Raw genomic sequence first — 16,570 nt, 5'->3', positions numbered from 1 at the left:
CACACCCTCGCTCTCACACCCTCGCTCTTACACACTCACTCTCTCTCACTCATTCTCACACCCGCTCTCTCACACACCCGCTCTCTCACACACTTGCTCTCACACCCTCGCTCTTACACACTCACTCTCTCTCACACACTCACACTCGCTCTCTCACACACTCGCTCTCTCACACTCGCTCTCTCACACACTCGCTCTCACACCCTCGCTCTCTCACACACTCGCTCTCACACCCTCGCTCTTACACACTCACTTGCTCTCACACACTCACACTCATTCTCATATTCGCTCTCTCTCACACTCGCTCTCTCTCACACCTGCTCTCTCTCACACCTGCTCTCTCTCACACCTGCTCTCTCACACCCTCGCTCTCACACCCTCGCTCTTACACACTCTCTCTCTCTCTCACACACTCTCTCTCACACACTCACACTCGCTCTCTCACACCCTCGCTCTCACACCCTCGCTCTCACACCCTCGCTCTCACCCATTCTCTCACATCCACTGTGTCTCACTCTCGCTCTCACATCCACTCTCTCACACCCTCGCTCTCACACCCAATCTCTCACACACTCGCCCTCACACCCTCACTGTTGTCTACGCGTAAATAACTGACAAACTGAGCCAGAAAAAAAGTAACTTAACTTAACTGTGCTTTTATACAACCCAAAATGGTGTCTCCAAACCGGCATGAACCAGAATGAATACAGCAACTGTGAATAGCTCCCGCAGGGTCCTAATGCCCGATCTGTGAGCTGTAACAACAAATAGAGTATGAACACAACATATTCCCCCCAGCCCCCACCACCCCCACCCCCCGCCACCATCTGAAAACACAGTCTATGTACAGACAAAGTCCTTGAGATAGCCAGGCTGTGTTCTGATACGCTGAGACTGGCGTGGAGCTTGCGGTGTTTGATCGAGGTTTGCGGTTGGGAAACAGAATGGTGCCTCTGATCCATCTTGCTGGTCTGTTGGCCTGTGAGTTGGGATCAGTCTGCAAGCGTTCCATCGAGTTCCATCATTGAGCTTGTAGGTGTGAGGGCTGAACTTTTGCCTGATCTATTTGGAGGTGAAAGTGAAGATGCGAGCTTATGTCTCCGGTTTGGGCGCTTAATTCTGACCCAATCTCCGTTCTTCAGTTTGAGCGCGTTGTTTTATGTCTGTCCACAGCTTTGCTTTTCGTTGACGTTCCGAAATCTGAGAAGCGAGTGTGGTTACCTTCACGCTAGGTTTGGCCGGGGGTTTGAGAATGTCGAGTAGCCAGCGAAGATTCCACCCAATCATGAGCTCAGCGGGTGTCTTCCCCGTTAGCGGGTGCTTTGTCGAACGGTATGTGCGGAGAATGGTCCGAACCGCTTCATCGAATGTTTGGCCTGCTGCAAGGTTGGCTTTCAAACGCTCTTTGAAGACATGGTTAAATTGCTCAACACCTCCGTTGCTTTGAGGATTTTACCGAGCTGCGGTCCATTGTCAGTGAAGATGACCTCTGGGGGGCCCCACTTCGTGAACATACGTTGCAGAATCGTGATGATCGATGATGAGGTCATTGAACTTTTTGCAGCGAAAGCTGGCCATTTGGAATGCAGGTCGTACCAGAACAAGGAAACGCTGGTGCTGTGGAACTGCTTCAACTGGACCGAAGGTATCCAACTGAAATTGTTGCCATGCTTTTTGTGGCATAGAAACATAGAAAATAGGTGCAGGAGTAGGCCATTCGGCCCTTCGAGCCTGCACCACCATTCAATAAGATCATGGCTGATCATTCCCTCATTATCCCTTTCCTGCTTTCTCTCCATACCCCTTGATCCCTTTAGCCGTAAGGGCCATATCTAACTCCCTCTTGAATATATCCAATGGTCTGGCATCAACAACTCTCTGCGGTAGGGAATTCTCAGGTTAACAACTCTCTGAGTGAAGAAGTTTCTCCTCATCTCAGTCCTAAATGGCTACCCCTTATCCTAAGACTGTGTCCCCTGGTTCTGGACTTCGGGAACAATCTACCCGCATCTAACCTGTCCCGTCCCGTCAGAATCTTGTATGTTTCTATGAGAACCCCTCTCATCCTTCTAAACTCCAATGTATAAAGGCCCAGTTGATCCAGTCTCTCCTCATATGTCAGTCCTGCCATCCCTGGAATCAGTCTGGTGAACCTTCGCTGCATTCCCTCAATAGCAAGAACGTCCTTCCTCAGATTAGGAGACCAAATTGAACACAATATTCCAGGTGAGGCCTCACCAAGGCCCTGTACAACTGCAGTAAGACCTCCCTGCTCCTATACTCAAATCCCCTAGCTATGAAGGCCAACATACCATTTGCCTTCTTCACCGCCTGCTGTACCTGCATGCCAACTTTCAATGACTGATGAACCATGACACCCAGGTCTTGTTGCACCTCCCCTTTTCCTAATCTTCCACCATTCAGATAATATTCTGTCTTCGCGTTTTTGCCCCCAAAGTGGATAACCTCACAATTTATCCACATTATACTGCATCTGCCATGCATTTGCCCACTCACCTAACCTGTCCAAGTCACCCTGCAGCCTCTTAGCGTCCCCCTCACAGCTCACACCGCCACCCAGTTTAGTGTCATCTGCAAACTTGGAGATATTACACTCAATTCTTTCATCCAAATCATTGGTGTATATTGTAAATAGCTGGGGTCCCAGCACTGAGCCCTGCGGTACTCCACTAGTCACTGCCTGCCATTCTGAAAAGGACCCGTTTATCCTGTTCCGGAATTTGATTCGGCCACTCAGTCTGGAGGAATTGGCTCAGGTGCTGGAGCGTAGCATCACGCTGTGATTCAGTTTTGAGTTCGTCGCAGGAGACAAGGCTTCTGATGGACGTGACATATGTGTCGTCATCTGTGAACAAGTCAGCACCAGAGTCTGAAACAGGTGTCGAACAGCTGAACATGTCAGCTACGTGGTTGCGACTGCCAGCGATGTACTGTACATCAAAGTTATACTGATGAAGGCGATCTGACCATCGGCTGATTCGTAGTGGTCTGTGCCCAGATCCAGTTGTAGTGAGTAGCGTAGTTAGCGGTTGGTGATCCGTACGGAGGGTAAATTTCCTGCCATAGAGGTAGATGTGCCAGTGTTCACATGCGTGGATGCAAGCGAGTGCTTCGTGTTCCCCTGTAGAGTATTTACATCCTGCAGGCGAGAGCGTGTGAGAGGCGAAGGCGACTGGGTGTTCCACACCGTCAATCCATTGCGAGAGCACAGCACCCTCGGCGGTGCCTGATGCATCCGTGGTGACGTACGTAGTGGCATTCAGATCAAAGTGCACAAGGATAGGAGGGGATGTGATTTTCTCCTTAAGCTTGGTGAATGCCTGAGCCTGGGAATCTGTCCATTCCCAAGGGACGTCCTTGCGCACAACTTGCGAAGTGGTTCAACAATGTGCGCTTAGTGCGGGACGAACTTCAGATAGAAGGTGCAAGTGCTGATGAATGATGAAAGTTCTTTGATGTTGGTAGCTTCCTGCTTTCGCTGGATAACGTCCATGTTGTCAAGCGTCTTGTGCTGTGACTCTGTAGCCCAGAAAGTTTATTTCTCCAGCAGCGAATGTACACTTCTCGGCATTTAGCGGAATGTTATGTGTAGCAAGTCTAGCCATAACTGCGTGAAGACGCTGGTCATGTTCTTCCACTGTCCGTCCATGGACGACGATATCATCAAGCATGTTGAGGGCTCCCTCTCTGCCTGCTAGCATAGTAGTGACAATCTTCTGAAATGCACTTGGTGCAGAAGATAGTCGGTAGGGCATGCGTCGATACGGATACATACCATCATTAGTCGTGAATGCCGTGAGCGGTTTGCTGTCCTCGTTAGGGGTATTTGCAGGTAACTGCAGCGCATGTCGAGTTTCGTAACAACTATTGAGCCTGAAATTCTGAAGACAGTTCGTCGATGGTAGGAAGAGGGCACTTGGGGGATGATGGCCTTGTTGATCTCTTTCAGGTCGATGCATGGGCGGATCTCCCCATTTTTACGCCAAGCAATGACTAAGTTTGAGATCCAGGGTGAGGAATCGATGCTCTCAATCATTTCCTGAGATTCGAGTCGCGTTAATTCTGTGGATACTTGGTCGTGAACCGCGAATGTGAGACGACAAAGTCGCTGTGTAACCGGTTTGACGGAAAGGTCAACACGGGGACTATGGCCAAATTTTGTTGTCACTCCAAACCCTGTGAAGATTGAGGGATACTGCTTGTCAAAGTCCACCGTGTACACAGGTGTGCCGGTTGGGGTCGTAAACTTTGAACCCAAGCTTGTCAAAAAGATCAACACCCATGAGGCTTCGTCGCTTCACGAAATGAAAGGAAAAGTTCTCCAATGATATGTCCTTGTAGAATATCGGGACAGATATGACCCCAAGTATCTCAATTTTGGAGTCGGAGTATGCATGTCGAGTTGAAGTTGCAGGCTGCAGTTGACAGTGCGTGAAGTGGGTTTTATACACAGCCTCGCTCAATATGGAGACTTTGGTTCCTTGGTCAATGAGGAGGCAGCAGGGCGAACCGTCAATGTTTACATCACAGTCCTTGAATTTCCCCAAATTGATGTGAGAAATGTCACTAACGGTGTAAGCCGTACTGGGGTTTATCACTATCGGGGATGTCCACATGTCGAACATGCTGCGATGAGCGACAGACACTAGCAAAATGGTTCATTTTACCACATGCAGAGCATTTCTTCCCACATGCAGGGCAGTTAGGACTCTTTGCTGAGTGTGATTTGTCCTCACAATTAAAGCAGTGGAAGTTAGGCCCGCGATCCGTCGTGGGTGGCTTATTACTAGCCCTGGGTCTCTGCTGTGATTTCTGCTTTAGACGAACGTCTTGCACATGGGCTGTAGCTGAAGTCTGCTGCACAGTGGGAGCAGTGGATCTGATCGCTTTTGAATTGGAATGTGCTAATTCGATTTGGATGGCCAAATTCGTTGCTTTGTCCAATGACAATTTATCATCCTCCATTAGCAAGCATTCCCGAATGCAGGGGAACGTTGTTTTCTCAATAATTTGATCTTTGATCATTCCCACTGTGAGTGCTCCAAAGTTACACGCAGCGACCAGTTCAGTTAATGAAATGATAAACTGTTTGATTGGTTCACCGTTCCCTTGCCCCCTTTTACAAAATTGGTATCCCTCCATCATGATATTTTTCTTTGGCCCAAAATAGTTCTTTTAATAGGGCGCTTACCGTTTTGTCGTAGGACTCCGTGTCTTCGATTTGGCCATAGATGCGTTGGCCTTCGGTGCCGAGGCAGTGGATAAGTATTGCACGGCGGTGAGCTGGTGTTACGTTGTCGCCGTTTAACCCACTCGCCATGATGTATGTAGAAAAACTTTTTATCCATCTTGGCCACGGAATTGGAGGGTCCCTGAGTGTGAGGAGGAAAAGCGGGGGGAGTTTAAGGAAGGTTCATTTGAGTCATCCTCGTTGCCAAATTATGTTGTGTAGGCATAAATAACTGACAAACTGAGCCAGGAGAAAAGTAACTTAACTTAACTGTGCTTTTATACAACCCAAAATAGTGTCTCCAAACCGGCATGAACCAGAATGAATAGAGCAACTGTGATTAGTTCCCGCAGGGTCCTAATGCCCGATCTGTGAGCTATAACAACAAATAGAGTATGCACACAACACACGCTCGCTCTCACACCCTCGCTCTCACACCCACTCTCGCACACCCACTCTCTCACACCCTCGCTCTCACACCCACTCTCTCACACCCTTGCTCTCACACTCTCTCTCACACTCTCTCTCACACTCTCGCTCTCACACCCACTCTCTCACACCCACTCTCTCACACCCACTCTCTCACACCCTCGCTCTCACACCCTCACACCTGCTGTCTCACACCCGCTGTCTCACACCCTCGCTCTCACACCCTCGCTCTCACACCCTCGCTCTCACACCCTCGCTCTCACACTCTCACACCTGCTGTCTCACACCCTCGCTCTCACCCTCGCTCTCACACCCTCGCTCTCAAACCCTCGCTCTCAAACCCTCGCTCTCACACTCTCGCTCTCACACCCACTCTCTCACCTACTCTCTCACCCACTCTCACACCCTCGCTCTCACACCCTCGCTCTCACACCCTCGCTCTCACACCCTCACTCTCACACCCTCGCTCTCACACACCCGCTCTCACACACCCGCTCTCACACACCCGCTCTCACACACCCGCTCTCTCACACCCGCTCTCTCACACCCTCGCTCTCACTCCCTCGCTCACTCACACCCGCTCGCTCACACTCGCTCGCTCACACCCTCGATCTCTCACCCGCTCTCTCTCACCCGCTCTCTCACACCAACTCTCTCACACCCTCGCTCTCACACCCTCGCTCACTCACACCCGCTCGCTCACACTCGCTCGCTCACACCCTCGATCTCTCACCCGCTCTCTCTCACCCGCTCTCTCACACCAACTCTCTCACACCCTCGCTCTCACACCCTCGCTCACTCACACCCGCTCGCTCACACTCGCTCGCTCACACCCTCGATCTCTCACCCGCTCTCTCTCACCCGCTCTCTCACACCAACTCTCTCACACCCTCGCTCTCACACCCTCGCTCTCTCACACCCGCTCGCTCGCACCCGCTCTCTCACACCCTCGCTCTCTCACCCACTCTCTCACACCCACTCTCTCACACCCACTCTCTCACACCCTCGCTCTCACACCCACTCTCTCACACCCACTCTCTCACACCCACTCTCTCACACCCTCGCTCTCTCACCCACTCTCTCACACCCACTCTCTCACACCCACTCTCTCACACCCACTCTCTCACACCCACTCTCTCACACCCGCTCTCTCACCCACTCTCTCACACCCACTCTCTCACACCCGCTCTCTCACACCCGCTCTCTCACACCCGCTCTCTCACACCCGCTCTCTCACACCCTCACTCTCTCACACCCGCTCTCTCACACCCGCTCTCTCACACCCGCTCTCTCACACCCGCTCTCACACCCGCTCTCTCACACCCGCTCTCTCACACCCGCTCTCACACCCGCTCTCTCACACCCGCTCTCACACCCACTCTCTCATTCCCACTTTTCCACAAATATGCTCGGAGCTGTGTGCTTTTCCTGCGGAGGCACCAGTTGCAGGTCTGACATCAATTGGTTATTTTAATGTGGAGATCCGTCAGTCCAAGTTATCTTATAGGAAGTATCTCAGACAGTTACCATTTTAATAATCGCCATCACATTTAAACCTTTCCTACACGCCACAGTCACAGCGGTTCAAATCTCCCCACCTCTCTTTTCTCATGTGGCATTTTAAGAACACTTCTCTTTTTGTCTCCCTCCCCCATTCCTTGGTCAAGTGGACAGGGCAGTCAGATGTCCTGGGTCAAGCAGGCAAGGCAGTCAGATGTCTTTGACCAAGAGGACAGGGCAGACAGATGTCCTACTCCCAAGCTTTGGCTCAGCCACCCTCGCTGTGGGGAATCACTTAACCCCAGTTGGCTCCTCGCCCAGCCAAAATCCCATAAGTCACTTTGCCGGGAATTTCCACCTTGGCTACAACATGTCAGAGCTGCACCATACTGGGAACGCCACAATTTGGTAGCATGTAAATCATTAACTGTCTCATTTCCCACACCAGCCACGCTGTTAGCTTCCCTGGGAGAGGCTGCCAGCTTTGCTCTAATTAGCTCGGAACTTTCCAGAAACCAACTGTGCGTAGAATGTTATTTGTGTAAAACTATCCCGTTTGACGGTATTTCCTTCGCCTGGAGGGTGCGGGGGGGGGGGGGGGGGGGGGGCGCGAGTGCTGGGGGTGGGAAGAGTTAGCGCATTGTCCTTTCATGTCTGGGGCTTGGCTTTACACCCAGCTCAGATCAATGGGATGAACATTCCCCTCTCTCTCGGCTGAATGTAAGAGGTTTGGAGTGAAGCGGAGCTGGAACAGGCTCCACCCGATTCCTGGTGGGTGTGCGTGTGACTCGAAATTGTCAGCCCCTGCAAGAGGCCACACGATGACGGGTGTGAGAAATGGGAAGTTGTTCACCCAGCCAATTTGATTTATTTACTGAAAGGGTGATAGAATCGCTGGGCAGATGACCAGCAGGTGGAACGGAAAACCGTGAGAGGTTTTTAAGGATGGAACGGATTAATTCTTTGCGGCCAAGAATTATTGGTTCTAGAGAAAAAAAAAGACTTGCATTTATATAGCGCCTTTCACAACCACCGGATGTCTCAAAGCACTTTACAGCCAATGAAGTACTTTTGGAGTGTAGTCACTGTTGTAATGTGGGAAACGCGGCAGACATTGTGTGCACAGCAAGCTCCCACAAACCACAATGTGATAATGATCTGTTTTTGTTATGTTGATTGAGGGATAAATATTGGCCCGGGGATAACTCCCCTGCTCTTCTTTGCAATAGTGCCATGGGATCTTTTACATCCATCTGAGAGAGCAGACGGGGCCTCGGTTTAACGTCTCATCTGTAAGACAGCAACTTCCAACAGTGCAGCACTCCCTCAGCACTGCACTGGGAGTGTCAGCCAAGATTTTTGTGTTCAAGTCCCTGGAGTGGGACTTGAACCCACAACCTTCTGACGCAGAGGCGAGAGAGTGCTACCCACTGAGCCACGGCTGACACCTCAGCTGACATCACAGTCAGGAACCCGATGGGAGGCTGGCTAAATGGACCAATGGTGCTCTCCTGCCCACAAACGTTATTACTATGTTCCTGGTCGATAGCCCATGGGGAGTCACATGTCGAGGCAAAACCCAGTGTGGTCTTTAGGTGAGGTGGGGTTAGCGAGCGGGTGATAATTGGATCACGGTACACAGATGTCGTTTAGTCCCCATTTTAAAATCGTACACTCTGTCCTCATTTTTATATTAACATCATAAATGTCTCTGTACGCATATATATTGGGAGCTGCTTACACTCTTCGGGGTGGAAATTCGGTGCCGCCCGTATCGAGGCCGTCTGGCCGCTAACTTTAGCACCAGGCAGTGTCTAACGCTTCAAAGTACGAAATTGAATTGTTTTCCCCAAAGGGGAAAGAAAGGAAAGAGGAAAGTTTAGTATGCAGATACAGCACGTGATCAGGAAGGCCAATGGAATCTTGGCCTTTATTGCAAAGGGGATGGAGTATAAAAGCAGGGAAGTCTTGATACAGCTATATAAGGTATTGGTGAGACCACACCTGGAATACTGCGTACAGTTTTGGTTTCCATATTTAGGAAAGGATATACTTGCTTTGCAGGCAATTCAGAGAAGGTTCACTCGGTTGATTCCGGGGATGAGGGGGTTGACTTATGAGGAAAGGTTGAGTAGGTTGGGCCTCTACTCACTGGAGTTCAGAAGAATGAGAGGTGATCTTATCAAAACGTATATGAGGGGGCTTGGCAAGGTGGATGCAGAGAGGATGTTTCCACTGATAGGGGAGACTAGAACTAGAGGGCATGATCTTAGAATAAGGGGCCGCCCATTTAAAACTGAGATGAGGAAGAATTTCTTCTCCCAGAGCGTTGTAAATCTGTAGAATTTGCTGCCTCAGAGAGGTGTGGAAGCTGGGATATTGAATAAATTTAAGACAGAGATTGACAGTTTCTTAACTTATAAGTGAATAAGGGGTTAAGGGGAACAGGCAGGGAAGTGGAGCTGAGTCCATGATCGGGTCAGCCATGATCGTATTGAATGGCGGAGCAGGCTCGAGGGGCCGCACGGCCTACTCCTGTTCCTATTTCTTATGTTCTTATGGAGCGCCAAGGGAAGTGTTCCGCCCTTGTCCTCAGGCGCCAACGCAGCAGTGGCACGGGAGGCCGGCTCAATTTCTTTGCCGCTAGTCTGCCGGCATCCTGACCCCTGAAGACGATGAAAAAAAAAGTTAGTGACAATGTCAATGACCTACAGCCCACACTTCTTCCAATTCGGCCCCCCCCCGCCCCCCCCCCCGTTGCGAATGGAACCACCGAGCACCGACGGCCTTGACTGGTGGAGGAACGGCCGGGTAGGTCTCCACGTATCCCCGCGGGCTCCAGCGCTGGGCTCTGTGCGGGTTTGCGACGCTGCTCTGGAAAGCCGAGCTGGCTGGAACGCACAGCATTGGCTTGCCGGGCTGAGGCCCTCCGGCAAGCGCGCTTGAATAAACTGGGATAAGCGCAGATTTAAAAAAAGGCCACATTTACAAACAGAGCCGAACTGTTTTGTTTAATTGCGTTGCTTAAAATAGTGCAGCTGGATATATTTTGTTTTAGCGGATTCAGCACTTCTGATAATGAAACGGGGCAGACAGTTCAGTAAGTTAGGTTACCAGCGCCAGATGTTATTAATATTAGGCAGGCTCTTTGAAGGAAATTGGAATTCTCAATGTAGTTTAAAAGCGGCTTCACCCCCAGACTAAACCTCAGCAAAGCATTATGTGTATATATATATATATATAAAAAAAAATGACTTGTTTGAGAATGGCATTCGTTAGACGAGAAAGCCTGGTTGGATCTAAGTTATAAGTCATGATCCTGTCACTTCGAGCTTCATTCCGCTTATTGCAGGGCCTGTGGAGGTTGAGCCACTTGGCTAGACGAAAGGAAATTTTAAACTTTTGCACCCCTGCAGTTAAGAGTGTGCTGGCTTGGCAGCATGACATAGATGTACGGTCTCAGCAGCTTCCTCGGGAAGGATTAAAGGGTTAGATTTCAATCTAACCTTCCTCACTTTTTAAAGAAAGGAAGACTTGCATTTATATAGCGCCTTTCACGACGTCCCAAAGCGCTTTACAGCCAATGAAGTGCTTTTTGGAGTGTCGTCACTGTTGTAATGTAGCAAACGCGGCAGCCAATTTGAGCACAGCAAGCTCCCGCAAACAGTAATGTGATACGGTCCAGATCATCTCTTTTTACTGATGTTGGTTGTATGATTATATTCTTTACAACATCACAAACACACACGTACAAGATGGCTCTACAGGAACTAGTGAGGTGACCTTGTCACATGATATTTTTATTGTATTTATAGCAGCAGTTGCATTACCACAGTAGTCCGCGAGGTCGAGCTCTACGTGGAGCTCTATATTACAGGTTGCAGGATAAATATGCACCGGGGATAATTCCCCTGCTCTTCTTCGAAATAATGCTCTTCGATATCAGCCTGAGAGGACCTCGGTTTTGATGTCCCATCCCAAAGACGGCACCTCCGACAGTGCAGCACTCCCTCAGTACTGCCTTGGAGTGTTGGCCTGGGTTACATACTCAAGTCTCTGGAGCGAGACTTGACCCCACAAACTTCTGACTCAAAGACAAGCGTGCTACCCACTGAGCCACAGCTGACACTTGTTATTGTATCTCTTCTGCCTCTGACTGCACTGATTCTTGCTGGGCTACACCAGGCCTCTGGCAGTTCACCCAAATAACAGGCTTTGAAAGGCAACAGTTCAGTTGTGGAGATCACAGCTGACTGGAGTGTGGTGGTGTAGTGGTTCCATTGTTGGGTTAGTAATCCACAGGCCTGGACTACCAATCCAGAGAACGTGAGTTCCAATCCCACCTTAGCTGTTTTGAGACATAAATCTGGACATAAAAAGGTTGGTATCAGTAAAAGATCATTGTAAAAACCCAACTGGTTCACTGATGGCATTTAGGGAAGGAAGCCTGCCGTCCTGACCCGATCTGGCCGAAATGTGACTCCAGTCCCACACCAACATGATTGACTCATAACTGCCCTCGGAAGTGGTCTGGCAAGCCGCTCAGTTGTATCAAGCTGCGCCACCACCATCTCAGGGCAACTTGTGGTGGGCGATAACTGCCAGCCTTGCCAGGGAAAACCAACGTGCCTGAATTAGGACGTCCTCCGGGCAAACCAATCTTGTGTGTAGGGGGGGGGGGGGACTCAAAAAGACATTGGGCCTTTTATTTGCATATGCAAAGGGGCTAATGGCTGCTTCAGGTATTTTGTCCTTATCCAATATGATGGCCTGCGCACTTCGAGAAATGTGCGCGCGCTTCCTGCCCGCCATATTGGGGCCTTAGTGGTTCGAGTAGTGTGGACCAATTTCTAAACTCATGCAAGTAGCATTTATATTTGCCTGTGCCACTTCTGAAGGTGCCAGTTATCCTCATCAAGTGGGTCCAGTTGCCTCTCTGGAGGCAGCAGAGCCACTCCCTTTTATCAGACAGTACCCCTGGACAGGTTGGGCCTTCTCCTGGGGCTGTAAGGCCCCGGTACATCAGAGAGAGTCTCAGTGCTGGAAGCCGAGTGGCTGATTGGTATAAGATGGAATTTCTCCTCTGAGTTGATCTGGCACGGGCTGACCTCCCTTCCAAACCAAATCCATCTGGAGAGGACAGCTTATAAACACATAAACTACGTTGTGTTTGAGCCTCTGCGAGCCCTCAGGGAGAGCATTGTGACCCTGCGTAGATTCGCTGGATTAAAGTTTATCTAATCGTGAGTCACTTGGACAAACACCCAGGCGAAAAAATGAGGACATGATTTGTGTGTGGATATGCTTATAGTAAGCATTTAGAGGAGCTAATATTTGCTCATGCGCTCATCTTAGTTAAAGAACTGATTCTGCTTTTGTTTTTGAAATCAAGACTCACAGCATCACGTCCCAATCTAACTCATTTCACCGGAATGATTCCTGGGATGGGGGGCATTGTACTACGAGGAGAGATTGGGTAAACTGGGCCTATATTCTCTAGAGTTTAGAAGAATGAGAGGTGATCTCATTGAAACGTACACAATTCTTACAGGGCTTGACAGGGTAGATGCAGAGAGGATGTTTCCCCCTGGCCGGGGAGTCAAGAACAGTCTCAGAATAAGGGGTCGGCCATTTAGGACGGAGATGAGGAGAAACGTCTTCACTCAGAGGGTGGTGGATCTTTGGAATTCTCTACCCCAGAGGGCTGTGGAGGCTCAGTCTTTGAGTATATTCAGGACTGAGATCGATAGATTTTTGGATATTAAGGGATATGGGGACAGTGCAGGAAAGCGGAGTTGAGGTAGAAGATCAGCCATGATCTTATTGAATGGCGGAGCTCGAGGGGCCGAAAGGCCTACTCCTGCTCCTAATTCTAATGTTCTTATTTAATCTCTTGTCCTGTGTTCCTCCCGCAATCCACTGGCTTTTAGAAACCCAAACCTCAATATTGCTTCACGATTTACCTCAGCGCTACACCGACGTGGCAGCCATGGCCACTTCATAGCACATAACCCCCTCTGAGCCAGCACTTCACAGACTGGAGCACATAATGTAAGCTGACACTCCAGTGCAGTACTGAGGGAGTGCCACACCGTCAGAGGAGCTGCTCTTTGGATTAACATAAGAAACATACAAATAGGAGCAGGAGTCGGCCATTTGGCCCCTCGAGCCTGCTCCACCATTTAATAAGATCATGGCTGATCTGATCATGGACTCAGCTCCACTTCCCTGCCCGCTCCCCATAACCCTTTATTCCCTTATCGCTCAAAAATCTGTCTATCTCCACTTTAAATATATTCAATGACCCAGCCTCCACAGCTCTCTGAGGCAGAGAATTCCATAGATTTACAACCCTCTGGGAGAAGAAATTTCTCCTCATCTCAGTTTTAAATGGGCGGCCCCTTATTCTAAGACTATGCCCCCTAGTTTTAAATTCCCCTATGAGTGGAAATATCCTCTCTGCATCCACCTTGTCGAGCCCACTCATTATCTTATATGTTTCAATAAGATCACCTCTCATTCTTCTGAACTCCAATGTGTATAGGCCCAACTTACTCAACCTATCCTCATAAGTCAACCCCCTCATCTCCGGAATCAACCTAGTGAACCTTCTCTGAACAGCCTCCAATGCAAGTATATCCCTCCTTAAATACAGAGACCAAAACTGTACGCAGTACTCCAGGTGTGACCTTACCAATACCCTGTACAGTTCTCACAGGACTTCTCTGCTTTTATACTCTATCCCCCTTGCAATAAAGGCCAACATTCCATTTGCCTTCCTGATTACTTGCTATGTTAGTCATTAAATAAAGAGGATATAGAGGCACTGGAGAGGGTGCAGAGAAGATTTACAAGGAAGTTACCAGAAATGCGAGGGTACCTAATTGAGGTCTTTAAAATTATGAAAGATTTTGATAGAGTGGATACCTCTGTGGGAAGAGCATAACTAGAGGCCATCAATATAAGATAGTCACCAAGAAATAAAATAGGGAATTCAGAAGAAACATTTTTACCCAGAGAGTGGTGAGAATGTGGAACTCGCTACCACAGGGAGTGGTTGAAGCGAATAGTATCGATGCATTTAAGGGGAGGCTAGACAAGCATATGAGGGAGGAGGGAATAGAGGGTTATGCTGATAGATTTCGATGAGGAAAGACGTGGGGGGCTCGAGTGGAGTATAAATGCCGGCATGGACTGGTTGGGCCGAATGGCCTGTTTCTGTGCCGTCTATCCGATGTAATTCTGTGTAAACAGATACTGTGTCTACCTTCTCAGTTGGATGTAAAAGATCCCTTGCTATTTGAAGAAGGGCAGGGGAGTTCTCCTGGTGTCCTAGCCAAAAAATATCCCTCAACGAACACAACTGAAAACAGATTAACTGTTATTTGTTTCATTGTTGTTTGTGGGACCTTGCTGTGCACAAATTGTCAGGTTTATCGCCATAACAACAGTGACTACACACCATAAGTATTTAGTTGGTTATGAGGGATGCTAGGATATCCTAAGTATATGTGGTAGGCATTGTATATAAATGTAATTTCTTTTGCTTTTCTTTCTTTCTTCACCTCTTAATCTTTTCAACTTTGATGGTGTCATTGACCAAGGGCCTTGGCCCCCACACCGAGGTTTCTCAATGAAAAAACTTTGAGATATTAACTTGTGTAAGCCGTGTCTCAGTGGGTAGCACTCTTGCCTTAGAGTCAGAAGGTTGTGAGTTCAAGTCCCACTCCAGAGATATGAGCACATAAATCCAGGCTGCCTCTCCAGCGCAGTGCTGAGGGAGTGCTGCACTGGTGGAGGTACTATCTTTTGGATGAGATGTTAAACCGAGGCCCCGTCTGCTTTCAAAGGTGGACCTAAAATATCCCGTGGCACTATTCTGAAGAAGAGCAGGGGAGTTATTCCTGGTATAAATACAGAAAATGCTGGTTAGGCTGCAGGTGTGGAGAGAGAAACAGAGTTAACCTTTCAGGTCGATGATCTTTCGTCAGAACTGGAACTCCCCAGTGTCCTGGCCAAAATTTAGCCCTCAAATCTTCATTAAAAAAAAACAGATTATCTGGTCATTCTCACATTGCTATTTGTGGGAGCTTGCTGTGTGCAAATTAGCTTCCACATTTCCTACATTGGAACAGTGACTACACTCCAAAAGTACTTCAGTGGCTGTAAAGCGCCTTGAGACGTCCGGTGGTCGTGAAAGGCACTATATAAATGCAAGTCTTTCTTTCTTAATCTTTTCAACCTTGATGCTGTCATTGACCATGGTCCTAGGACTCCAAATCTAGGTTTTTCAATGAAAGAAATTGTAGATATTAACCTTCCCCTTGGGGCAATACCCTTCAACTATTTCTGTTTTATTGGGTGGGTTTGTAGCATTTAGGGGAAAAAAATCGTAATAAGATTTTTATTTGCCGTTCACATTTTGTGCATGTGACAGGGAGCAGGACTTCTCTTCTTCCCGCGACCCCCACCCCCTCCATCCCTGGTATCCCAAGGTAAGATGTTTAATTACACAATACCGATGTTTTGCAGGAGAAAGAGAAAAAATACATGTTGCCGCTTGACAACCTGAAGCTGCGTGACATAGAGAAGGGATTCATGTCCAGCAAGCACATCTTTGCTCTCTTCAACACAGAACAGAGGTACGTTGTCTCCATCTCACTGTCACTCCCCGTGTTGAAGATTGAAGATTCGCTAATGGGGAGGGAAGAAGAGAGAGGACGAACCCTGGTTGTGGGGGAAGATCTGGGCTCCTCTCGTACGGAAGGCCCAGCTTGAATGACAAGAGTTGACTGCCATTCAGCCTAGGTTACCCGCCACCCTATGGATGAGCTGCCCCTGGTCCTTGGTGGGTTTCCTGGCTGCAGTCCGCTCTGAGTTGCGGGGCAAGGTGTCTCCGCAAGGATTGATTATTGCGTTGGGGCAGTCTGTGATGTCGAGGCCGTCTCACCCTGTTGGAGAGAGGACATTCTGCACGCAGGCAGTGATGGGATAGACAGAAAATGACAAAAGAGCAAAGGGTTTCCCATCCAAACTAGTGAGCAAGTGGTCTTCACAGGCAAATTCTCACAATTTGGAGAAAATTATGTCTAATAGCCATTTTGTATTTAAATATTAATCTTTACTCATATTGTAGTGATATTGGCGATCAGGTATAAGATTACCTGCAAGTATTGGAAGCAATTCAAAGGTCATGTGTATGAACTGAAAGGCTCTGCTTATGGCTGAAAGACAACTTTTGCCTTCTTCAGTGTCCCTTAAATGCAACAAAGTGTGGTTTATTTGGGTTATTCCATCGTTGCAACATTTCTGGTTAAATTAGTTGGCATTAGAACAGACGGGACATCCAACCATATCACTGATGGTGGTAGATCCCAACTGGAACTGAAG

At 48.8% G+C, this 16,570-nt stretch overlaps 1 protein-coding gene across 1 annotated transcript in view; it reads left to right on the top strand.

The window, feature by feature from the left end:
* Nucleotides 1-16,570, top strand: part of LOC139232873 (dynamin-1) — a 267,371-nt gene that overhangs the window by 141,582 nt on the left and 109,219 nt on the right. Inside the window, exon 14 of the mRNA XM_070863364.1 lies at nt 15,713-15,822. Within this exon, the coding sequence (XP_070719465.1) occupies nt 15,713-15,822 (110 nt within the window). The remainder of the gene's footprint in view (nt 1-15,712; nt 15,823-16,570) is intronic.

Source organism: Pristiophorus japonicus, chromosome 20 (assembly GCF_044704955.1).
Source record: "Pristiophorus japonicus isolate sPriJap1 chromosome 20, sPriJap1.hap1, whole genome shotgun sequence".
NCBI lineage: Eukaryota > Metazoa > Chordata > Chondrichthyes > Pristiophoridae > Pristiophorus > Pristiophorus japonicus.
Note: the sequence above shows the minus strand (reverse complement) of the source record. Positions and strands in the feature narration are given on the sequence as shown.